The 25953-nt window shown below is 39.7% G+C and overlaps 1 protein-coding gene across 1 annotated transcript in view; it reads right to left on the reverse strand.

Moving 5' to 3' along the window:
- Positions 1-1783: 1783 nt before the first annotated feature.
- Positions 1784-25953, reverse strand: part of STX12 (syntaxin 12) — a 27551-nt gene continuing 3381 nt past the window's right edge. Inside the window, exons 2-9 of the mRNA XM_070764027.1 lie at positions 22999-23068; positions 16252-16351; positions 15026-15163; positions 7303-7346; positions 6549-6654; positions 5239-5311; positions 4579-4661; positions 1784-3381 (exon numbers count right to left, since the gene is read on the reverse strand). Of these exons, the coding sequence (XP_070620128.1) occupies positions 3289-3381; positions 4579-4661; positions 5239-5311; positions 6549-6654; positions 7303-7346; positions 15026-15163; positions 16252-16351; positions 22999-23068 (707 nt within the window). The 3' untranslated portion in view covers positions 1784-3288. The remainder of the gene's footprint in view (positions 3382-4578; positions 4662-5238; positions 5312-6548; positions 6655-7302; positions 7347-15025; positions 15164-16251; positions 16352-22998; positions 23069-25953) is intronic.

A 25953-nucleotide genomic window follows, 5' to 3' on the forward strand; every position in this document is an offset into this window, starting at 1 on the left:
CTTCAGTGATGGAGCATCCACAACTTCTGTAGGCAAGTTGTTCCACTGATCAATTGTTCTGTCAGGATTCTCCTTAGTTCTAAGTTGCTTCTCTCCTTGATTAGTTTCCACCCATTGCTTCTTGTTCTACCCTGTTGAACATCTTTGTCCCATTAGTCCTATATCATTGATTATATGCTGTGAGCCGCCCCAGTCCTTGGAGAAGAGCGGCATACAAACAAACAAACAAATAAATAAATAAGGTCTTCAAGCTTGGCAACTTTAAGATTTGTGGACTTCAACTCCCAGAATTCTTCAGCTGGCTGGAGAATTCTGAGGATTGAAGTCCACAAGTCTTAAAAGTTGCCATGTTTGGGGATCCCTACCTTATATTGGTCTGTCGTCTTAGGTCTGAGTTCTTGAGACATCCTTGAACTATTTTGACAGGAGTACACAAAAAATGCATTTCAAGTATTACAAAGTCCATCCTGGGTGGTCCTCAGGTTGGCTTTAATACTTGGTTTGTATGTTGTGCCCTAACAAATGAACAGTGTTGATGTCTAGAAATGAATTCCGCATACTATTAAATGAGGTTAAATTTGAGTGTAGCTGCTAGTGGATGAATTCTCAAGCTTGTGTTAATTGACGATATTCACAAGATAGCTACATTTTAATTTCTCTGAAGGGTTATTACAAACAATCCAATGTAAACTCAACAACCTCCCCAAACTACTTTGAGAAAGTATAACTATCATGCACTCATGGGTCGATTTGTGTTGTATGTGCATATAATATGCACATATTCCCACAGTGTGTGTGCTTTGGAATTGTTCTTGGCTTTGGCAATTTATTGAATATTCCCATCGTTTTTCAGAAGCGGTTAGTCAATGGGTTCTTAGGGCTCTGAGTGAATGGGCTAGCACCAAGTCATCCAGCTGGTTTCTTTGGGCCTAGAACCACCATTTAACCATAATGCTGACTCTAATTTGCACACTTGGCAAAACCAAATCCTTTCGTGAATGTACTGTCTTTGATGAGTCTCATTGCCTTCTGACATAGGTATATTTACAAACAAGTATGTAGTTTTCAATTTTCAATTATTTTCTTACAATTCAGGCTGTCTTGAAAGAAAAAGTGGACCACCAAGATTATCAAAGGTGCACTGATATTTAATTCAAAGATTTAAGTTGAATTAGAACTTAAACTGTCCCAGGAAAAGCCACAGTATCTCCACAAATTGATTTTTCATCTTTTTATACATGCAATCATTGTAGCATTTAGTAGTGTTCTTTTGTTCTCCTGCTTCTTGCTTCCACCAATAAAAATTTAAATATAGGCCTTGATCTGTGAGCCCAAAATTTATATAGCTAAGCAAGACAGATAAGTGAGTTTTGCCCCATTTTATGATCTCTCTTGCCACAGTTGTTAAGTGAATCAGTGCTGTTAAGTATTAATAACACTGTTTTTAAATGAATCTGGCTTCCCCAATGATTTTCATAATCTTCATTGGCAGTGACTTCTACTGGAAGAGTCTTGGCAGCGAACCCACAAAACTTGTGCATTATAAAATCTTATTAGAACATAAGCTTTCATGAATTTATGATGATGTACAGAGGCATGAAACATAATTTTTCAACTGATAACACATGAAGTACCACTTGGAATGGACTATAAGGAACAAAAGCTATACTCTCATAACTTTTCCTAAAGGCTTGGCCTTTAATTGTAAGTCAAATATTTTCTCAACAATTTAAAGCCTATTTAAATTGTTCAGGTGATTTTGGCTAAAAAAACCAGACATGTCAAATATCTAAAAATGTTTATTGATACTTAAGTGGATGGAATGATAGCGCAAAGAAAGATGTGCAAGTGAGGGCATCGTTCTTCACGCAACTTTCACAGTTTAGTCGTTTAAATATGTAAAATGTGTGAAGTAATAAATACATGTCAGGAGAAAAAACATTCACTTGTATACAGAATGTTACCAAGTCAACATTTTAGGCTTTCCACGTCCTTTTTCTTTTATAAGTATCATTGACCCAAATAAGATACCCAGAAATTTCATTAAAAATACAGCAGATTAAAAATACGAGCAGATTAAAACACCAAATCAAACATAAAATGGAATCCATGGGTCTTAAAGGCAGAGAATAGTAAATCTTAGACTGGCATGTTTCTAATCCTCCATTGATGCAAAAGGTTTAAAGCTTTCTTTTACTATTTAGAACACTTTTCCTAAACTGTCCCAATATGGAAAATATTTTTTTTAAACCCAAGTGGGAAACCAGTATGTCAGGATTAGATTACACATTTGAATATAAGAGGAAATCAGAAGTCGTTCTCATATATGCAAAGGACAGTAGTCATATCAGCCTCAAGTATGCTGCAAACTTCTTAATTTTGACTGCAATATCCACAGATAGTCTAGGAAAGAAGTTGATATTCTAAACTGAAAATCCTTTGGACAGACATATTTATCAAAATCCCAAAAGAAAAGAGGCATAACCTTTTATCTTTCCATTTCAGACTATGCCAACTTTTTACTGCTATAATATTTAATGTATGTGCTAGTGGTTCAAAGTTGGGAAAAGACAGCAGGATGGGTCATTTCCAATGATACCACAAAAATGGAGCAGAGAGAAACAGCACTTTAAACACAAATACCTTCTGACCAATTACCAAATGAGTTTCTGAAGATAGCCATCTTGAATAAGCTTTATATTATAGCTATGTTATATTTGGGGAAATTGAGATGTTCTCCCTTCACAAGTTGAAAAACTATTCTTTGTCTGCTACTTTTTCCCAGCCCACTGGGCTATACTCGGGGCAGCTCCCACGAAGTACACAAAAGAAGTCGGGAATTGCTGCTTCAAACAAGTGTGGCATTTTCCTGTAGGGAGATGCACATCTGGAACAGCTGTGTGGATCACACTGGAAATTGCTTGGGATTTTGTACTTAGGAGTCACTTATAAAAGCAGTACACATTAAAAAAAAAAGAGATCTGTAGTGTTTATGGCAATTAACAAACTAATCTAGATTGACTGATCACATCCTTCAATACTTGAGACAGGAACATTCGGGAAAACAAAACGAAGCCCTCCACAAGTTTAGTTATATAAAATAAATTAACATGGACTGTCTTCATGGTTCACTAAATCCAAGAACTAGTTAGCTTCATGTTAGTTTTTATATTACAATTACTAATGGAAAATCAGTTTGTGTTCCATCTCATTCTCACCTCAATCCCCTCATTAGGCTTGTTCTCACGGCAGAAATATTAATTGCATATCTAATTCCACAGAAATGCTTCATTTTCCTACTTGCAAAATGATTATTACCAAGATTAAACAAGCTAAAGCGAGGCCAAAAATTAGGATGCAGATCTTCTTGCGTGATTTCTTCTGTTAAAAACAAAAACAAACAACAATAGGATATACTGTACTGCAGGAGAAGAGATATACACACTTTATACCAATGAAAGTGGCAAATAACATTCAGCTTCCATTTCAGAATTAAAGTTACAGTACAGTGAAAACCAACATAATTTAAAAATTTGAGTAATTGAACAGTGGAATGGATCAGATAAATAATCAAATAAAACAAGTTTTTAATTGGTTGGTTTAAAACTACTATTCAGAAAAGAATATTTTGCTAGTAAGCATTTTATTCTGGGCAAAGTTTGGGTATCTTATTGTTGTGATTCAGTCTGAGGCTCCTCAGGGAACGGCTGGAACTCTGCCGGCTCCATGCTCAGAGGGGGAGGACGAGGAACAGGAGGAGGAGGAGGACCAGGCAGACGGGAAGAGGAATGTCAGGACGAGGAGGAGGGAGAACAGCCTGAGACCCCCGTGGGGGAGCTCTCCCCAGCGAGTAGCCTGGAGTCATTAGATGAGAACGCACAAGCCATCATAGATATGAGGCAGAGAAGGGCAGCACAAAGAAGGGGACAATTAGCCAGGTATTTCCTTCCCTATTAGGCAACAGCTGGGTTTGGGTGTGGTTCTCCTCAGAAAGGTTGAAAAGGCAGGCCCGCCCTTCCTGTATTGTGGAGAGTTATCTTTTGGGAGTCCTGTGACCTTGCTTCGATCCTTGGCGTCTCTGATTCTGGCTTGTGGCCTCGAAGGCTGAAAACTTGGGGGAGGCGTGGGTTTTATTATCTACAGTGGTGTGTGTGCCAGCAAGAAGCCTGTTGTATTGTCTGGCCGTCGTGACTCTTCTGTGAAGCTTCATAGCATTCCAGTTTGTAAGAACAGTTTTTGTTATCTGTGTTTGTTTTCAAAGATATAAAATGACTTTGCTTTTTACCAGCGTGTCTGGCTACTCTTTTTAGTTGGTGTTGACGTCTGGGGGAACCCAGACAGAACAGTTGTCAGCACTAGCACTAGTGATATTACTGTATTACGTTTCATCTGCATTACTGAAATAAGTGAACTTTTGCACGACATTCTAATTTTTTGAGTTTCACCTATATTTCTCATCATTTGGGATCTGAAAACATTCAAAATAAGAGAGAAAATCTCTGAAGGATAGACAGAAATTCCAACTCTTGCTGTCCCCACTTTTAATTCTGAAAAACTTTGGGGCTGTACAAAGATTACCTGATGATAAGCAGCTCTCTGCAACTGTTCATTGGCATTTTCCACATGGACTTCGGCATTCTCTACATTTGCTTCTATGCTGTCTATAGAGAAAAAGAACATCCACTTAAAAACTACAACGCATCACCATCACCACTATATGACGCATTCTTCCTACAGTTAAACCTGTTTATATAGCCTGCATAAAGTTATTTCAGCATGAGATTAGCAGTGTGGTATATCCTTTAGCTGTACTAAGAGATAATCTGCTAATTAATACTAATGGTTAGCTTTGTTTCAGATAGGAGACTGTCTGTCAGGCCCAAACCTAGAGAAGAAACCTGGTGATCCAAACGAGTCTTATCCTTTACATGTTTATACCAAATAGACAGAATCTTGCCAAATTAAAGCTATAACTTTCTAAGCTACTAGATACATCTGGTATAAAACAACAAAAAGAAGAAAGAAAAAGGTTAGACATTTATTTATCAATTTATTTTTCTTAGAGCAAACTCATCGCTATACTTGGACTGAGTTTTTAAAAACTGAGCTCATGGGGGCAGGCAAGGGGCGGTGCCTACTAATTATGTAAATTAAACTCAGTCTCTACCAAGAGGACTAGAGAATTACCCATGTTGGACTCTCCTTCCAGATGCAGTAGAAAAACCACTATTTACTTACCAATCATGTCTCCCTGATCATGGATCATCATAGCCAAATCTTTAAAAATCTGATTCACATCCAAGATATCTGCCTGGAAGGGAAGTTTGCCCCCCCGAAAAAAAATAATTACTGCCTTTTGTGCTTATATGTTTCTATGATTATTTCAATTATTAAAACAAATAATTACTCCTGTTACATTTATTTTTTTTCCTAAATAACAACTTGGTATGGCTTAACTGTATAATGTCTGCAAGGAGAAGGGTGGCCTATAAAACTAATAAATAAATAATAATAATAATAATAATAATAATAATAATAATAATAATAATAAAAAATAAAGTCTCCTTGTCCATAGTAAACTTACAGAAAAAGGCTTTTTGGAACAGCTCTTTGTTGCCCTGTATTGCCACTGTTGCTGAATTTTAGGATTCACCCTCCCCATTTATTCTTTAAAAAGAAATTTCATTTATGATCGTGTATCACAAGCACTTATATCATCTTCCAATCTTAGAAGAATATTTGGGTTTATATGTCTGGTTCACCCACTCTGATTTCTTCACTTTCTACTACATCCTACTCCTGTTTAATAACTGATCGTAAAAGTTCATTTTGCAAAACCCTACACTTGCCCTGCTTGTCTTTAAAGAAGATAGTGTATCTTCTTAATGTGCTGCATTTTGCAGCATTCTTCTAATTTCCAAAATGCCGATTACAAACGTTATGAATTAATCAAACACTATTTTGCACGTTTTGCTTTTATTTTGAATTGTTACTAATACGAGATTGCCTTGAGAGAGAGAAAAGTCATATTCATATCCCAGGTCCCCAGTTACACATCTATGTATTCACAGATACTGTGCCTGGTCCCTATCAGATTCCTTGAACCATCTGATTTTAAGCTAAAAAAAAAAACCATTAAAAACTATCCTGCTGTCATGTAAGTGGCGAGCTTCAAGAAACTTAATTTATTTGAATGCCTTTAGCCCTCTACGTTTTCTAATATAAACCATAGTGATGAGTAGCTCTAATCTAGATCCTTAGCTTGAATTGTGTTCAATATAACTTAGGTATATAGACACAGCAAGAAACATCCTACAGATGGTAGAACTGAAGGAGATGGCAATTTCTTTTAAAGTAAATGGAAACTTTCTACCTAGGCAGGATTCTTAGGGCAACCTTTTTAAAAATGGACAAAGCTGGCTACGCCAATCATTCTCCAAGAGGTTCCAATAGTGGTCATCAGACTAAAAAGGGGCCTTTGATCTCTTTAATGTGTATTTTATTTTTTAAAAAACCATTGCATCTAGCTAAATCTACGAGCTACTTACCTCCAATTGCCTAATGGCAGTTTCTCTCTCCTTGATTAACTCAAGATCTTGCTCTGTTATAGCGACGTCTTCTTCCTGAGCCTGCATCTGATCCCATTCTTCATTGCTGAAGGAGGGGGAAAAAGGACAGGTCACTCTTCTTGCAGTCCCCAGGAAATCAAGAAAAGGCTACTCAAATACTTCTTGGATTCACTTACATACATTCCTTAGCTGTGCAAAATATTTAGTGGTACAGGGATCCCTCGTTTATCGCGGGTGTTACGTTCCAGGACCACCCGCGATAAAGGAAAATCCGCAAAGAACGGACGCTGTTGTGGTTGGCTCTGGCCCAGCTCCTGCTCCAAGGAATGTGGAGGTGGATGCAGGGGAAACATCAACATGTCATAGGCCTGTTTTATTGCCGACAGAGTCAGGTAGAGCAGTTTCCTCAGACGAAGAAGAAGGTGGGGGAGACTTGGAAGAGGAGGGCTTGGCATACAGCCCGGGAAGCCAATCTCCATTATCTTCGGTCGATTCGGATGAGGAAGTGTTAGACCCACTCATGCGCAGACTTATGCATCGAAGAGACCAATTGAAGAAATATTACAGGAGATAAGAGAGGCCACCTGTGTTTGGGTGGGGCTCCAGTAATGAGAGCTGCTGATATAAATAGCAGCGTGCTAGTTTGGCGGGTATGGAAGATTATCTGATGTGGATTAAGAATGATTTTTGCACCTGAAGAAACAAGGTAATAGATATCAGAAAGCAGTATTACCTGTCAAATGAGACCAACTGCTCTTCCCTGCGTCTCTCATCTCCCTGGAAATAAACAATTCTTGATCAGCCAAAAATGTACACAGGATACAATGCAGCAATTAGATCCTTTCTGGCCTAATTAACGATAGTGTTTTTTTAAAAAAAAACAAGTCATGGATCTGGCAGACATATTCAAGGCAAAATTAATTCTTTCATTTAAAAGAGTACCGATTAACCAAGAGAGGTTGTTAATAAAATTGAACAACTGACATGGAATTGAACTAAACAGAAAGGGACAATGTATATCTTACTGAGTCATTATGTCTGCAACTGTATGATAATTATTCCTGTTCCCATTTGAATCACCCAATCTGTCTAATTTAATCTGCTGGGTGCCAGACCTCTCTCTCTTAGTCTTCTCTGTGTGTGTGTGTGTGTGTGTGAAAGGAATTATGCTATTCAAGGTCACTGCTCAGAAGACTTGTAGTATTTTTTCTATTCATCAATATGGTCATCAGTCGGGCATCACTGTTAGGTCCCACAGAGGTGGTCTCCTCCGGGTCCCGTCAACTAAACAATGTCGTTTGGCGGGACCCAGGGGAAGAGCCTTCTCTGTGGCGGCTCCGACCCTCTGGAATCAGCTCCCTCCAGAGATTAGAACTGCCCCCACCCTCCTTGCCTTTCGTAAACTCCTTAAAACCCACCTCTGCTGTCAGGCATGGGGGAATTGAGACATCTCCCCCTGCCTATGTAGGTTTTTTGTGTATGATGACTCTATGTATGTTTTTATATATTGGGGTTTCTTGTTTTTTAGACTTTTTAAATGTATTATTGTTATTTTAGATTCTAACTACAGTGATACCTTGTCTTACAAACTTAATTGGTCCCAGGACGAGGTTCTTAAGGTAAAAAGTTTGTAAGACGAAACAATGTTTCCCATAGGAATCAATGGAAAAACGATTAATGCGTGCAAACCCAAAATTCACCCCTTTTGCCAGCCAAAGCGCCCGTTTTTGCACTGCTGGGATTCCCCTGAGGCTCCCCTCCATGGAAACCCCACCTCCGGACCTCTGTGTTTTTGCAATGCTGCAGGGAAATCCCAGCATCGCAAAAATGAGCGCTTCGCTGGCAACGGAAGTCCAGAGGTGAGGTTTCCCAGCGAAGGGAGCCTCAGTGAAATCGCAGCATCGCAAAAACACCGAAGTCCTTGAAACCCCACCTCCAGACCTCTGTGTTTTTGCGATGCTGCGATTTCACTGAGGCTCCCCTCGCTGGGAAACCCTAGCTCCGGACTTCTGTTGCCAGCGAAACGCCCGTTTTTGCGCTGCTGGGATTCCCCTGCAGCATCACAAAAACATGGAAGTCCGGAGGTGGTGTTTCCCATGGAGGGGAGCTTCAGGGAAATCCCAGCAGCACAAAAACGGGTGCTTCGCTGGCAACGGAAGTCCGGAGGTGGGGCATCCCAGTGGCGGTGGTTGGTTTGTAAGGTGAAAATAGTTTGTAAGAAGAGGCAAAAAAATCTTAAACCCCGGGTTTGTATCTCAAAAAATTTGTATGACGAGGCGTTTGTAAGACAAGGTATCGCTGTATTAGATTTGTTGTTATATATTGTTTTTATCATTGCTGTAAGCTGCCCCGAGTCTACGGAGAGGAGCGGCATACAAATCTAATAAATAATAATAATAATAATAATAATAATAATAATAATAATAATAACGGATCTCTTGCCTCAAGTAACAACTGAACTTTCATTTCCCCCATTCAAATTACATAAGGTTGACATAATATTGTATAACAGCTTTGCTGTGAGAAGACTGAAAGATAGCTACTGTCCCATATATGGTTCTTGTATGGAGCCTGTTTGGAGCTTCTAATGGGGGAATGCAACTATTGTAGACTGGAACTCTCCTATCAGGAATGGTCGTCCATTTCCAACAAGTGTCCAGGTTCAGGAGGGATGCCCATGGATAGTGAGGGAGGAAGATGACCACCCAATTAGCCAGCAACTGTAGCAATCAATAGGATGACAAATGTGGCATTCTGATTGCCCTCACATCCTAACTACTGTCCTGACAGATACAAGGCTAAGAAGATAACACTTATTTTTTCTTTTTTTCTCCACCCTTACTGTTGTGGTTAGCTCTGGCCCAGCTCCTGCCTCAAAGAATGTACAGGTGGATGTGGGGGAAACATCCACATGCCGCAGGACTGTTTTGCTCCCAATGGAATCTGCCGACAAAGCTTCCTCTGACCAAGGAAGCCTGAGTGACAGGGAAGAGGGGAGTTTGGCAGACGGCCCAGGAGGAGATCAATCATCTGTATCATCCTTGGATTCTGAACAAGAATTAATGACACATCCACACATGCGTAGAGTGATGCATAGGAGACAACAACTGAAGGATTATTACAAGAGAAAATGAGGCCACCTGTGGTTGGGTGGGGCTGCTGTAATTAGCGCTACAGATAAAAAGAACAGCGTGCTGGTTTAGCCTTGTGGCAGTTTATCTGATTCATGGTTTCGTCAAGATCGTGGTTTTTGGGCTGTTCAAGATTGTGTGTGGACTCTCTGGACTTTAGAATTTGACTCAATTTCCCAGTTATTGGGTGAGCAATTGGATTGCATTTAACCTGTGCCTTGTGTGTACCAGAAAATCCCTTTGACATTTAAAAAGGGAGCTGTTTCTGTTTTTCTGTTTATAAAAACTTTTAGGCTTTCCTTTTATGTTGTGGTGTGTGTCTTCCTAGACTAATTACCCTGTAATTATGGGCGGTTGAAACATGCCGGCAAAACACTTACAAATATACAATCCCTTCAAATTTCAATACAATATAGTATCAATCACCAAATTCTTAATTACAATTCTTAATTTATATCTATTTTGTTTCAGTATACATTATTTATCTCCTTTTCCAATTTTGTCATCTGGATTTCAAAGATTGTTTTCTGTTCTCATTCAAGTTCAAAACGCTATTAGCTATCAAAATTTCTGTTGGCTATTTGCTTTTTCTTATTAAACCCATGCCATAGTGCTTCAGTTCATTTCTTGTATTCTTACTTATCTCATTCATGTTTTTTAACCCTCATTTTAATATAATTGCCCTTTAAGAGGAAAGATCCAAATTTACTTCTCTTCAAACAACAACGGATATCAATTCATATCAGCTATTTCATGTCTTAAATCTAATTATAATATGTTTTCTTTTCTTTTTAATAATACAGTATTTTTATTGATTTTTAAAAAAATATAACACAAAACAAGACAAACAACATTTAACATGTAAAGGAGCTACCACTGCTCCACTAAGCATAGAAGTCTTCCTAATACAAAAAAGGACTAATTATAGTTTAGATCAATACAGAAAAGTAAAATTTGTTAGTAAAATATCTCTTGGTGTACTACAATAATGCATAAATCTAGCCATTCAAACAATTTCATTATATAATTATAATTAAGATAATTATAATCAAGTAATAAAACTAAACATATCCATTAAATATCACTATAAAATATATTCCACCTAGTAACTTTAACTATTCCATACATTATCTTAATATCTTTAATAGTCCTTTTTTACATTCCACCAATTGTATACGTTTCCTCAAAACGTCACTACAGAGCACTGCACACCAAGACAACTAGACACAAGAACAGTTTTTTCCCGAACGCCATCACTCTACTAAACAAATAATTCCCTCAACACTGTCAGACTTTCTACTAAATCTGCACTTCTATTGTACTAGTTTTTCTCATCATTCCTATCACCCATTTCCTCCCATGTTGACTGTATGACTGTAACTTGTTGCGTATATCCTAAGATTTTTATTAATACAGTGATCCCCCGATCGTTGTGAGGGTTCTGTTCCAGGACCCCCTGCAACGAGCGGGTTTTCGCGAAGTAGCGCTGCGGAAGTAAAAACACCATCTGCGCATGCGCAGATGGTGTTTTTACTTCCGCAGCGCTAGCGAGGAGCCGAAGATTGGGGGCGGCGCGGCTGTTTTAAAACGTCGCCGCCGGCATGGGAGGCTTGCCAGCACCCCCCGGACCCCCAACCTGGGTTTGGGGGGCTGCTAGGAAGCCGCCCATGCCGGCGGCGACGTTTTAAAACAGCCGCGCCGCTTTCCAATGAGTCCCGAAGACAAACGTCAAACTTCCGCGTTTGTCTTCGGGACTCATTGGAAAGCGGCGCGGCTGTTTTAAAACGTCGCCGCCGGCATGGGCGGCTTGCCAGCACCCCCCCGAACCCGGGTGGCCGGGCGAGCAGCGAGCGAACGGCGGGTGGCCGGGCGAAGGGTGGGCGAGCGGCGAAGGGCGGGCGAGCGGCGAAGGGCGGGCGAGCGGGTGCTGGGGAGGGCTTCTCGCCCTCCCGCCAGCAAGAGGGGGAGCGAACGGCGTGGGCAGGCTGCGGACAAGCCGTTCGCTCGGGCCGCTTCCCAGCTGAGTACTCAGCTGGGAAGCAGCCGAGCGAAGCGGCAGCAGCGAGGAGTTTGCGTGGGCGGTGGGGAAACTCCTCGCTGATGCCCGCCAAGAGGGGGAAGACCTAGGGAAGCCACCCAGCAGCTGATCTGCCCGGCGCCATCTACGCATGCGTGCCCATAGAAAAAAGGGCACGCATGCGCAGATGGTGTTTTGACTTCCGGGTTGAAAAATCGCAAATTAGCCTGTTCGCAATGGTCGGGGACGCAATAACCGGGGGATCACTGTATTGCTTCTTCATTGCTTATTTGACCCCTATGACAATCATTGTGTTGTACCACATGATTCTTGACAAATGTATATTTTATTTTATGTACGTTGAGAGCATATGCACCAAGACAAATTCCTTGTGTGTCCAATCACACTTGGCCAATAAAAATTCTATTCTATTCTATTCTATTCTCCCAAGTTTTATAAAACTCCGTTTCCACTTGATACAAATCTACCGTATTTTTCGCCGAATAAGACGCAGGTTTTTTCCTCCCAAAGTAGGATGAAAAATCAGCCCTGTCTTATGGAGCGAAGATGCAGGCAGGGAGGAGGGGGGGAGGCGCTGGAGCAGAGGGGGCGCAGGGACGGGGACGGGGGGGGGAAATCGTCTGAACGCGGTTCCGAGTTGGGGGTTCGGGGTGGTGGTGCTGGAAAGCCCCCCAGGCCGGCTGCGATCTTTTAAAACAGCCGTGCCGCTTCCCAGCTGACTCCTGAAGCCAAAAGCCAAAGGCGAACTTCCGCGCTTCAGGAGTCAGCTGAGAAGCGGCGCGGCTGTTTTAAAAGATCGCAGCCGGCCTGGGGGGCTTCCCAGCACCCCCCCAACCCGCTTCCCAGCTGTTAAGTTATTCTGTTATTGTAATAAATATTTTAGCCCACTTTTTGGCTTAAAATATTTTTTTTCTATTTTCCTCCTCTAAAATCTAGGTGCGTCTTCTCAGCAGGTGCGTCTTATAGAGCGAAAAATACGGTAAATAATAAATAAATTGTTCAGCCGTCTCGTCATCATATTTAATTCTGCACATTCCATAACCTTTCTAAAGACCTCTTCGTCTTTTGGAGTTTCTTTTTCTTTCAATTTTTGTGCAAATGCTATTCTTGCAGCTACTAATATATGAATTATCAAGCAGTATATTTCTTTTTTATATTTAACATCAGTAATACCTAATAAAAAAAATTCTGGGGTCTTCTTGATTCCTTGCTTTGTAATTTCCTTTAACCAATTTTCTACCTAGAAACATAGAAACATAGAAGACTGACGGCAGAAAAAGACCCCATGGTCCATCTACTCTGCCCTTTTACTATTTCCTGTATTTTATCTTACAATGAATATATGTTTATCCCAGGCATGTTTAAATTCGGTTACTGTGGATTTACCAACCACGTCTGCTGGAAGTTTGTTCCAAGGATCTACTACTCTTTCAGTAAAATAATACTTTCTCATGTTGCCTTTGATCTTTCCCCCAACTAACTTCAGATTGTGTCCCCTTGTTCTTGTGTTCACTTTCCTGTTAAAAACACTTCCCTCCTGAACCCTATTTAACCCTTTAACATATTTAAATGTTTCGATCATGTCCCCCCTTTTCCTTCTGTCTTCCAGACTATACAGATTGAGTTCATTAAGTCTTTCCTGATACGTTTTATACTTCAGACCTTCCACCATTCTTGTAGCCCGTCTTTGGACCCGTTCAATTTTGTCAATATCTTTTTGTAGGTGAGGTCTCCAGAACTGAACACAGTACTCCAAATGTGGTCTCACCAGCGCTCTATATAAGGGGATCACAATCTCCCTCTTCCTGCTTGTTATACCTCTAGCTATGCAGCCAAGCATCCTACTTGCCTTTCCTACTGCCCGACCACACTGCTCACCCATTTTGAGACTGTCAGAAATCACTACCCCTAAATCCTTCTCTTCTGAAGTTTTTGCTAACACAGAACTGCCGATGCAATACTCAGATTTAGGATTCCTTTTCCCCAAGTGCATTATTTTACATTTGGAAACATTAAACTGCAGTTTCCATTGCTTTGACCATTTATCTAGTAACGCTAAATCATTTACCATATTACAGACCCCTCCAGGAATATCAACCCTATTGCACACTTTAGAGTCATCGGCAAATAGGCAAACCTTCCCTACCAAACCTTCCCCTATGTCACTCACAAACATATTAAAAAGAATAGGACCCAGAACAGACCCTTGTGGCACACCGCTTGTAACCTGTCTCTGCTCAGAATACTCGCCATTAACAATAACTCTCTGATGTCTATGCTTCAGCCAGCTTGAAATCCACTGAACTATCCAGGGATTAAGTCCAATCTTCACTAATTTATCTATCAGCTCTTTATGTGGAACCGTATCAAAGGCTTTGCTGAAGTCCAGATAGGCAATATCCACGGCACCACCTTGATCCAACACCTTTGTGACATAGTCAAAGAACTCAATGAGATTAGTCTGACACGATTTGCCTTCAGTAAAGCCATGCTGATTTGGGTCCAATAAGTTATTGTTTTTTAGATGCTGATTTATCCTCTTTTTGAGTAGAGTCTCCATCATTTTAACTACAACTGATGTCAAGCTAACTGGCCTGTAGTTTCCAGCTTCTTCTCTACTGCCCTTCTTGTGGATAGGCACAACACTGGCCATTCTCCAATCCTCAGGAACATCTCCTGTTATTCCAATAGATCTTAGATTTCGGGCATGTCCACCACGTATGAAAATATGTGCCAATTTCTTTTTTACATTTCCAGCAAATAGGTGAGGCACTTGGAAACATCTTTGAAATCCCATTTGGTGGGAGATGCCATCTATAAAACATCTTAATTTGATTTTCTTTAAAGGAAATTGATTTAGTTATTTTCCAGTTCTATAGCCAAACCTTTTCCCATGTATCTAAATTTATTTCCTTTGCAAAATTTTTACACCAACTAATCATATTATCTTTCAATATCCAACCTATCGTCTTATAATTTATTAAATATTTATATAATTTCCCAATCAATTTTCCTTGGTTTTGGATTAATAATTTCCCGAGTGTATTATTATCCTTCTTGAAAATGACTAGAATATTTTTTCTAAGTGGCTATCAAAACATATATAAAGCCAGATTTTTTCCACATCTTTCCTTGTTAAGAACCACCTATAGCACAACTTTAGAATAAACAGGGTAGATGTAAAGCTGGAAAATAGGGCCATAAGAACCACCAGGTTAATAAGACCCTTTGCCATCTATTTTTCCTTTAAAACATCTAAATTATTCTTTTGTGGAATAACAACTTACGGAGAAACGAGAGCCAGCTCTTGCCCTAGCAACAGTCTCCTTTTCTTTCTCCGAGACTCTTCTTTGCACGGCTTGGAAATTATTTAACGCTGCAGAAAAGTCATTCATCAAACGCTCCTTCTGAAGTTTCTGCTGGCGCTGGAAAAGAAGGAATTTTATCGGTGATTGTAAAAGCAAACTCACCAGCTTGAAAGAAATATTCATGCTTGATTTCTTAGCTCTTACTGGATATTTTCGCAGCTTTCAACATACACATAGAAACATGGAAACATAGAAGACTGATGGCAGAAAAAGACCTCATGGTCCATCTAGACTGCCCTTATATTATTTCCTGTATTTTATCATACAATGGATATATGTTTATCCCAGGCATGTTTAAATTCAGTTAGTGTGGATTTACCAACCACGTCTGCTGGAAGTTTGTTCCAAGCATCTACCACTCTTTCAGTAAAATAATATTTTCTCACGTTGCTTTTGATCTTTCCCCCAACTAACTTCAGATTGTGTCCCCTTGTTCTTGTGTTCACTTTCCTATTAAAACACTTCCCTCCTGAACCTTATTTAACTCTTTAACATATTTAAATGTTTTGATCATGTCCCCCCTTTTCCTTCTGTCCTCCAGACTATACAGATTGAGTTCATGAAGTCTTTCCTGATATGTTTTATGCTTTAGACCTTCCACCATTCTTGTAGCCCGTCTTTGGACCCCTTCAATTTTGTCAATATCTTTTTGTAGGTGAGGTCTCCAGAACTGAACACAGTATTCCAAATGTGGTCTCACCGGCGCTCTATATAAGGGGATCACAATCACAATCACAATCATAATGTTGGTTTTACAATAGGGGTTTTTAACTGTTTATATTGGATTGTCATATGCTGTTTACTACTGTTGTTAGCCGCCCCGAGTCTACGGAGAGGGGTGGCATACAAATCCAATCCAATCCAATCCAATCCAATCCAACTTCTGTGAAATCAAACCGTCCACTTAGGAAGCAACATTCATTGACAATCAATTTCACATGCTATTGTGCAAATGGAATAGTTGTGCAAATGAAATATTCAACGAGAATATTTCATTCATTCAGATCTAGGATGGGTTATTTGACTGTTCCCTTTATTTATTTTTTTGAGCAGTATATTAACCCATGATTAAAAAGCCATGTTTTAATGTGATCAACAAACCAGTTTTCTCCCAATACATGAAAACCACAGATAAACCCACAAACCTGTTCTGAAGTAGATAAGGGCAGTGGAAGTGAGCCTAGTTCCTTCAGGTGTTCATTAGTCTCTTTGGCAAGCTGGTTCGCTGTATGTTGCAACTGTTGTCTAGGAATAAAAACACATTTTCAGTTTCATTCTGGCAGGATTGTCCAGGAAGGTCCATTTCCTTTTAACTTTATGGTACCATCTAGTTGAACAGTGATTTGAACTGGACTGTTTAATTATTGATTCAAACTTCTCCCCTGCCCAGTCTAACATCAGTCAAACTCTGCTTTTCATATTAAAATAACTAACTTAGATAATAATAATAATAATAATAATAATAATAATAATAATAATAATTTATTAGATTTGTATGCCACCCCTCTCCGAAGACTCGGGGTGGTTCACAATATAGCAGCAGTACAATACAATACAAATCTAATATTAAAATAACTAACTTAGATAATAATAATAATAATAATAATAATAATAATAATAATATACAGTATTAGATTTGTATGCCGCCCGACTCGGGGTGGCTCACAATATAGCAACAGTACAATACAATACAATACAAATCTAATATTAAAATAACTAACTTAGATAGTAATAACAATAATAATAACAATAATAATAATAATAATAATAATAATAATAATAATTTATTAGATTTGTATGCCATCCCTCTCCGAAGACTCGGGGTGGCTCCCAATATAGCAACAGTACAATACAATACAAATCTAATATTAAAATAACTAACTTAGATAATAATAATAATAATAATAATAATAATAATAATAATAATAATAGGTTGACTCAGCCTTCCATCCTTCCGAGGTGGGTAAAATGAGGACCCGGATTGTGGGGGCAATAGGCTGGCTCTGTTAAAAAGTGCTATTGCTAACATGTTGTAAGCCGCCCTGAGTCTAAGGAGAAGGGCGGCATAAAAATCGAATAAATAAATAAATAAATAAAATAAATAAATAAATAATAATAATAATGTAATAATAATAATAATAATTTATTAGATTTGTATGCCGCCCCTCTCCAAAGACTTGGGGTGGCTCACAATATAGCTACAGTACAATACAATACAAATTTAATATTAAAAAATTTTAAAAGTTAATTTAAAAAAACATTAATGTAACATAATCAACATAATCAAGATATCCATTTCAAAACCCAGTCCATCGGATTCAACCAGAGATGGGTTCCTCCCACTTTGCACAGGTTCTATACAACCAGTAGTAAACCAGTGGTGACGTCACAAAGCCAGTTCTGTTGGTGCCGGAACATATTTATTTTGGGGAATTATTTTGAGGGGGGGGGTGTTGCTGAGATGCGCCACCATCTTGTTTTCAGCTCTCCTTGCTGTTTTCTGTTTGTTTTTGCTTCTGTAACAACGCGGTGCACAATGTGTGTACAGCCACGTGACATGGGAGGATGCAAATTGGCGGCGAGATAAGTTAGAACCCACCCTTGGATTCAAGATTATTATTATTTATTATTATTATTATTTATTTATCCTGTCGACCAAACAATGTCGTTTGGCGGGCCCCAGGGGAAGAGCCTTCTCTGTGGCGGCCCCGGCCCTCTGGAATCAACTCCCCCCAGAGATTAGAACGGCCCCCACCCTCCTTGCCTTTCGCAAATTACTTAAGACCCACCTATATCGCCAGGCATGGGGGAACTAAGACATCTTCCCCCAGGCTTTTATATTTTATGTTTGGTATGTATGTGCTGTATGGTTTTAATTGCTGGGGTTTTATATATGTTTTCTAATATTGGATTTGTTTTACTGCTATATTGTTTTATTATTGTTGTGAGCCGCCCCGAGTCTTCGGAGAGGGGCGGCATACAAGTCCAATAAATAATAATAATAATAATAATAATAATAATAATAATATTTGTATGCCGCCCCTTTCCGTAGACTCGGGCCGGCTCACAGCAATAGTAAAAAACAATATATAGTAACAAATCTAATAATTAAAAAACTAAAAAAACCTTATTTAAAAATAAAACATACACACAAACATACCATGCATAAAATATCAACAGTTTGGCTTTCGTGCAGAGTTGTTTCTTCGTTAAGCATTTCCCCTCATTTGACAATTTTAAAAAGACTGGATTCACAGTGTCTCCATACAGTCTGACTTAAACTTAAACTGACTTAAACAGCACTCCATCACAAAACAAAATAAAAAAATCCAGAACTCCTTGTTATGAAGCTTATGAAAAGGGAGCTGCAAATAATATAGATGTAGTTGATGATAAGGGGCAAACTAATAGCGAAAATAATGTTCTTCGGGTAATGTGCACCAATGCTCGAAGCTTGAGCAACAAGCTCTGTGAATTAATGGCCATAATATCTAGAGATAATTTGGACCTGGTTGCCATAACTGAGACATGGTTTAAGGATTCTAATGAATGGGAAATATCCATACCAGGATATACACTGTATAGGAAGGATAGAATAGAGAGAAGGGGAGGTGGAGTAGCCATTTATATTAAAGAAAGTCTAAAAACAACACTAATTCAAAATACGTGTCAAGATCTAGAGACTCTCTGGATTTGCATGCAAAATAAAGAAGGTTCTGTCATTAGAATTGGGGTGATCTATAGGCCTCCAGGGCAATCCGAGGAATATGACAACAAGATGGTGGATGAAATTACCCAAATGGCAGTAAAGGGAGATATTGTGGTTATGGGTGATTTCAACATGCCTGATGTTGACTGGAATATCCCCAGTGCCCTTACATGCAAAAGTAAGAATATAGTAGAGGCCTTTACAGGAGCAGCTCTGGCACAGCTGGTTAAGACACCAACTAGAGGGGAGAATATTCTAGATTTAGTTTTTACGAATGGGAATTGGGTTTCAGATGTCAAGGTGGGAGAAAATTTAGGTTGCAGTGACCATCTATGTTTGTGGTTTGATGTAAAAACTCATTGTGAGCAATCCTATAATGCAACCAAAGTATTGGATTTCAGAAAAACAAATTTTAATGCAATGGGAGAATATTTAGATAATGAATTAAAGGGGAGGGATAAAATGGCAGGAGCGAGCATCCAGTGGACTGTATTAAAAAAGGCCATCTTAAAAGCCACTGGACTGTATGTAAGACAAATAACTAAAGGTAAAAGGAAGAAGAAACCGCTATGGTTTAGCAATGATGTAAGGGCTATAGTCAATGAAAAAAAGGCTGCCTATAGGAGGTATAAAGAGTCTGGAAGTATAGCTGATAGGGAGGTATATAAAATGAGGCAGAAGGAGGCGAAACAGATAATATATGCTGCTAAAGCCTCAAAAGAGGAAGAAATTGCCAAATCTGTAAAGAAGGGGGATAAAACCTTCTTCAGATATATTAATGATAAGAAGAAGAAAAACTGCGGCATCACGAAGCTTAGTACCGGGAATAATACATGCATTAATGGGAATAAGGAGATCGCTGACCATTTCAATAGCTACTTCTGTTCAGTTTTCTCAAAAGACACCTTACAAAATAATACTATAGAGGGATATAGCATTGCTTCCAGCTGTACGGATTCAGCTCCAGTGATCTTAGAAGCCGATGTCTTAGAAGAACTTGAACGATTAAAGATAAATAAGGCAATGGGTCCAGATGGCATCCACCCCAGAGTTCTTAAGGAACTCAGATCTGTCATTGCTACCCCCCTGACTGATTTGTTTAACCAATCCTTGTTAACAGGAGAAGTTCCTGAGGATTGGAGAATGGCCAGTGTTGTGCCTATTCACAAGAAGGGCAGTAGAGAAGAAGCTGGTAACTACAGGCCAGTTAGCTTGACATCAGTGGTAGTTAAAATGATGGAGACTCTACTCAAAAAGAGGATAAATCAGCACCTAAAAAACAATAACTTATTAGACCCAAATCAGCATGGCTTTACTGAAGGCAAATCATGTCAGACTAATCTCATTGATTTCTTTGACTATGTCACAAAGGTGTTGGACGAAGGTGGTGCCGTGGATATTGCCTACCTGGACTTCAGCAAAGCCTTTGATACGGTTCCACATAAAGAGCTGATAGATAAATTAGTGAAGATTGGACTTAATCCCTGGATAGTTCAATGGATTTGCAGCTGGCTGAAGCGTAGACATCAGAGAGTTATTGTTAATGGCGAGTATTCTGAGCAGAGTCAGGTTACAAGCGGTGTGCCACAAGGATCTGTTCTGGGTCCTATTCTTTTTAATATATTTGTGAGTGACATAGGGGAAGGTTTGGTAGGGAAGGTTTGCCTATTTGCCGATGACTCTAAAGTGTGCAATAGGGTTGATATTCCTGGAGGCGTCTGTAATATGGTAAATGATTTAGCTTTACTAGATAAATGGTCTAAGCAATGGAAACTGCAGTTTAATGTTTCCAAATGTAAAATAATGCACTTGGGGAAAAGGAATCCTCAATCTGAGTATTGTATTGGCAGTTCAGTGTTGGCAAATACTTCAAAAGAAAAGGATTTAGGGGTACTGATTTCTGACAGTTTCAAAATGGGTGAACAGTGCAGTCAGGCGGTAGGGAAAGCAAGTAGGATGCTTGGCTGCATAGCTAGAGGTATAACAAGCAGGAAGAGGGAGATTATGATCCCACTATATAGAATGCTGGTGAGACCACATTTGGAATACTGTGTTCAGTTCTGGAGACCTCACCTACAAAAAGATATTGACAAAATTGAACGGGTCCAAAGACGGGCTACAAGAATGGTGGAAGGTCTTAAGCATAAAACGTATCAGGAAAGACTTAATGAACTCAATCTGTATAGTCTGGAGGACAGAAGGAAAAGGGGGGACATGATCGAAACATTTAAATATATTAAAGGGTTAAATAAGGTCCAGGAGGGAAGTGTTTTTAATAGGAAAGTGAACACAAGAACAAGGGGACACAATCTGAGGTTAGTTGGGGGAAAGATCAAAAGCAACATGAGAAAATATTATTTTACTGAAAGAGTAGTAGATCCTTGGAACAAACTTCCAGCAGATGTGGTAGATAAATCCACAGTAACTGAATTTAAACATGCCTGGGATAAACATATATCCATCCTAAGATAAAATACAGAAAATAGTATAAGGGCAGACTAGATGGACCATGAGGTCTTTTTCTGCCGTCAGACTTCTATGTTTCTATGTTTCTATTCAGTTGTGGAAAAAAAATGCTTTGAATGTGAAAGTTATTTAAAGCTTGTGTCCAAACCTATTCTTAGAATTGCTGTACCTCCATTATGAACAGATGGCAGGGGAGTTTTGCAGATTCTGCTCATAAAGCAGTGGTTTGAGAAGCTATCCCATGTCACTTTTCTTTATTCTCTAGTTTCTTGCTTTCTGGCATTTAATTCTTTTTTTTTTTTTAAATCAGCTCTTGGGGTCTTATACTATTTTTTGTATTTTATCTTAGGATGGATCTATGTTTATCCCAGGCATGTTTAAATTCAGTTACTGTGGATTTATCTACCACGTCTGCTGGAAGTTTGTTCCAAGGATCTACTACTCTTTCAGTAAATTAATATTTTCTCACGTTGCTTTTGATCTTTCCCCCAACTAACTTCAGATTCTGTCCCCTTGTTCTTGTGTTCACTTTCCTATTAAAAACACTTCCCTCCTGAACCTTATTTAACCCTTTGACATATTTAAATGTTTCGATCATGTCCCCCCTTTCCCTTCTGTCCTCCAGACTATACAGATTGAGTTCATGAAGTCTTTCCTGATACGTTTTATGCTTAAGACCTTCCACCATTCTTGTAGCACGCCTTTAGACCCGTTCAATTTTGTCAATATCTATTTGTAGGTGAGGTCTCCAGAACTGAACACAGTATTCCAGATGTGGTCTCACCAGCGCTCTATATAGCGGGATCACAATCTCCCTCTTCCTGCTTGTTATACCTCTAGCTATGCAGCCAAGCATCCTACTTGCTTTTCCTACCGCCCGACCACACTGCTCACCCATTTTGAGAAACCACTATCCCTAAATCCTTCTCTTCTGAAGTTCATGATTTCTTTTTTGGCTTAATTTCTAGAACTTGCACATTTTAAAATCTACACAGTACTGTGAAAAATCAGTTAGAATTTTCGCTATCTTGTAATGCTATCATACAAAATTATCCACTTCCTGTACTTATCTATGCATCTGCTCTTTCTCTCTACCTTGTTCATGTTCATAAAACTGAAGCTAGGCTATCTACAAATCACCTTTTTTTCTTAACCCATATTCAATTCAATTCAATTCAATTTATTAGATTTGTATGCCGCCCGTCTCCGAAGACTCGGGGCGGCTCACAACAATAATAAAAACAATATTCCAGCGAAAACAAATCTAATATTAAAAAGCACATAAAACCCTATCATATTTAAAACAGCAAACAACATATACAGACCCAAACATAAATATAAAAAAGCCTGGGGGAAAGGTGTCTCAACTCCCCCATGCCTGGCGGTATAGATGGGTCTTGAGTAATTTACAAAAGCAAGGAGTGTGTGGGCAGTTCTAATCTCCGGGGGGAGTTGATTCCAGAGGGCTGGGGCTGCCACAGAGAAGCTTCTTCCCCTGGGGCCTGCCAAATGACATTGTTTGGTCGACGGGACCCGGAGAAGGCCAACTCTGTGGGACCTTATCGGTCCCATATGTGTTGGAAATTATTTACAATATTACATTATTCTAGTTTATGAATTTTTCAGACCTCAGTGTTACAATATCCAAAATTAACCTGTGGATCTGATTAGCTCTCAAGCCCTGCCTACCTTAAAATGCTACTCAGATCATACTTACAAGTTTTCCTGCAGTTTGGTTGAATCCTGCTTGGTTCCCAACTGATTCATCAAATTCTTTATTTGAGAAGCTGTTTTAAAAAAAACCCAACATATTATCGTTTGGCATGTACAAGTAATCCACAACTTACAACCATAATTGAACCCCAAATTTCTGTTGCTAAGTTACACATTTGTTAAGTGAATGTTAGCCCATTTTACGACCTTTCTTGCCAGAGTTTTTAAGTGAATCCCTGCAGTGGTTAAAACTAGTAACACGGTTGTTAAGTGAATCTGGTTTCCCCATTGACTTTGCTTGTCAGAAGGTTGCAAAAGGGGATCACATGACTCAGAGCTGTCATAAATATGAGTCAGTTGCCAAGCATCTGAATTTTGATCACATGACCCCAGGTTTGCTATAACAGTCACAAGTGTGAAAATGGTCATAAGTTGTTAACTTCAAATGGTCACTAAACAAACTGTTGTGTACATTATTTTTACAAAGTCTTTGTAATTACAGTGATACCTCGTCTTACAAACCCCTCATCATACAAACCTTTTTTTGCCTCTTCTTCCAAACTATTTTCACCTTAAAAACCCAAGCCGCCGCCACTGGGATGCCCTGCCTCCGGACTTCTGTTGCCAGCGAAGCGCCCGTTTTTGCACTGCTGGGATTTCCCTGAGGCTCCCCTCCATGGGAAACCCCACCTCCGGACTTCCGTGTTTTTGCGATGCTGCAGGGGAATCCCAGCAGCGCAAAAACGGGTGCTTCGCTGGCAACGGAAGTCCGGAGGTGGGGTTTTCAGGACTTCCGTGTTTTTGCAATGCTGCAATTTCACTGAGGCTCCCCTCGCTGGGAAACTCCACCTCCGGACTTCCGTTGCCAGCGCAAAAATGGGCGATTCGGCTGGCAAAAAGGGTGAGTTTTGGGCTTGCACGCATTAATCGCTTTTCCATTGATTCCTATGGGAAACATTGTTTCTTCTTACAAACTTTTCACCTTACAAACCTCGTCCCGGAACTAATTAAGTTCGTAAGACAAGGCATCACTGTATATTACAAACGGCGTTGGGCTCCTATGGGTACAGTTAGGTACGCAGAACTGGTAAAAAATTTTGGTCAGGTATGCAGAATGGTAGAAAAATTTTGAATTTTTCTCTTTTTTTCCCTTCTGGGCTCTGGGTATGTTTTTCCTATCGGAGTAAATGAGGTTGAATATGTGTAATTTTAGAAGAGCTGTGCGGGCATGTATATAGTATATAGTAGATAATGTATATTTTTGTGTGCCTGTGTGTAATATGTATGTACACATATGGCATATATACATAGAATTAAATAGTATACAGTGATCCCTCGAGTTTCGCGATCTCGATCTTCGCGAAACGCTATATCGCGATTTTTCCACCGATGACGTCACTCTCTTCCTTCCTTTCTCATCTTTCTTTCTCTCTCTCTTTCTCTATCTTGCTTCTTCCTCTCTCACACTCTCTTCCTCCCTCTCTCATCTCTTTCTTTCCTTCTCTCTCTTTCTCTATCTCTCCCCCTCTTGCTGGCGGGCGGCGGGCGGGCGAGCGGGGGCATCAGCGAGGAGCCGGGGTTTCCCCTTTGCGTGGGCGGCTGGGAAACCCCGATCTTCGTCTGCTCGCTGCTGCTGCGCCGAGCAGATCAGCTGCTGGGCGGCCGAAGGAACCTTCCCTGGGTCTTCCCCCTCTTGCTGGCGGGCGGGCGAGCGGCGGGCATCAGCGAGGAGCCGGGGTTTCCCCTTTGCGTGGGCGGCGGGGAATGCAAACTCCACCATCTACGCATGCGCGGCCATAGAAAAAAAGGGCGCGCATGCGCAAATGGTGTTTTTACTTCCGCAACCCTACATCCCGAAAAATCGATTATCGCGAGGGGTCTTGGAACGGAACCCTCGCGATAATAGAGGGATCACTGTATTTGGATGTTCAGTAATAGTAAGGAAAATTGTATCTCTTTGAGGTGTGGAGAGGCCATGCACCCTAACCCTAACCAAAAACCCTTGACGTGACTGATATCAAGTTGGCCACCTTTAAGCCACCCCCATCACATGATCATCAAGTCACTCTCACCTGGTCACATGGCTGGCAAGCCACACCCACAAAACAAGCCACGCCCACAGCATGGTAGTAAAATATTTTGCAGCCCTTCACTGATTACAAAGTCTAGTTCAGGTGGGTTATTAAACTCAGAGACTACAGTCATAAAACACAACAATCAAGAAAGTTATTACACTTGACTGTCTTATAGAAAAAACTGTCATTTCAAATTTTAGATTCTTATAATCCTCCACTCCCTGTACAAACATTTTGTCAATGACGGTGAAGTCATCAGAAATCAAGCTAGACTCAAAAAAATTATTTCTTTAAGTTTGCAGGACACAAAGAATAAGCCAATCAGACATAGTGATCTTAAAGACATCTGGAACAGATAGAGGCATTGAACACATAAGCGGAATTGTTGGTTCCAAAGTAATAGCTACATATTCTCATCTGTGCTGACTTTATTTATTTATTTTTGCAGCTGTTTTAGTCTCAAAACAGGTATGTAGCTGTTTTATTCAGTCCCTATTGAATAATGGACCCATTCACAACACATGTAAGACTATAAATGTGGCTTAAAGTCAGAAATTAACAGTCAGAAGATGACTTATCACTCTTAGGAGTGATAAGTCATGTATAAATACTGGTAATTCCAAAGCTCACAACTTGTCTCAACAAAGTTACAACAATGAGTAGATGGATTTAGTCGACAAAAAAGACTTAAATAAAATCAGACTATTAAAATGCTTATCTGGCCCCATTGAATCACATGCTCAGAGAAGCTATAATTTTCCACTTATAAAATGAGAAATCGAAACAATCCACTAACTGACAGTCAACAGAAGAGGGATTGTTTAGTGTTCTTGTCCATTAAAGTAAAACTGAAAAGTTTTTTTGTATGTGTGTGTTCAATTCAT

Source organism: Erythrolamprus reginae, chromosome 11 (genome assembly GCF_031021105.1).
Source record: "Erythrolamprus reginae isolate rEryReg1 chromosome 11, rEryReg1.hap1, whole genome shotgun sequence".
NCBI lineage: Eukaryota > Metazoa > Chordata > Lepidosauria > Squamata > Dipsadidae > Erythrolamprus > Erythrolamprus reginae.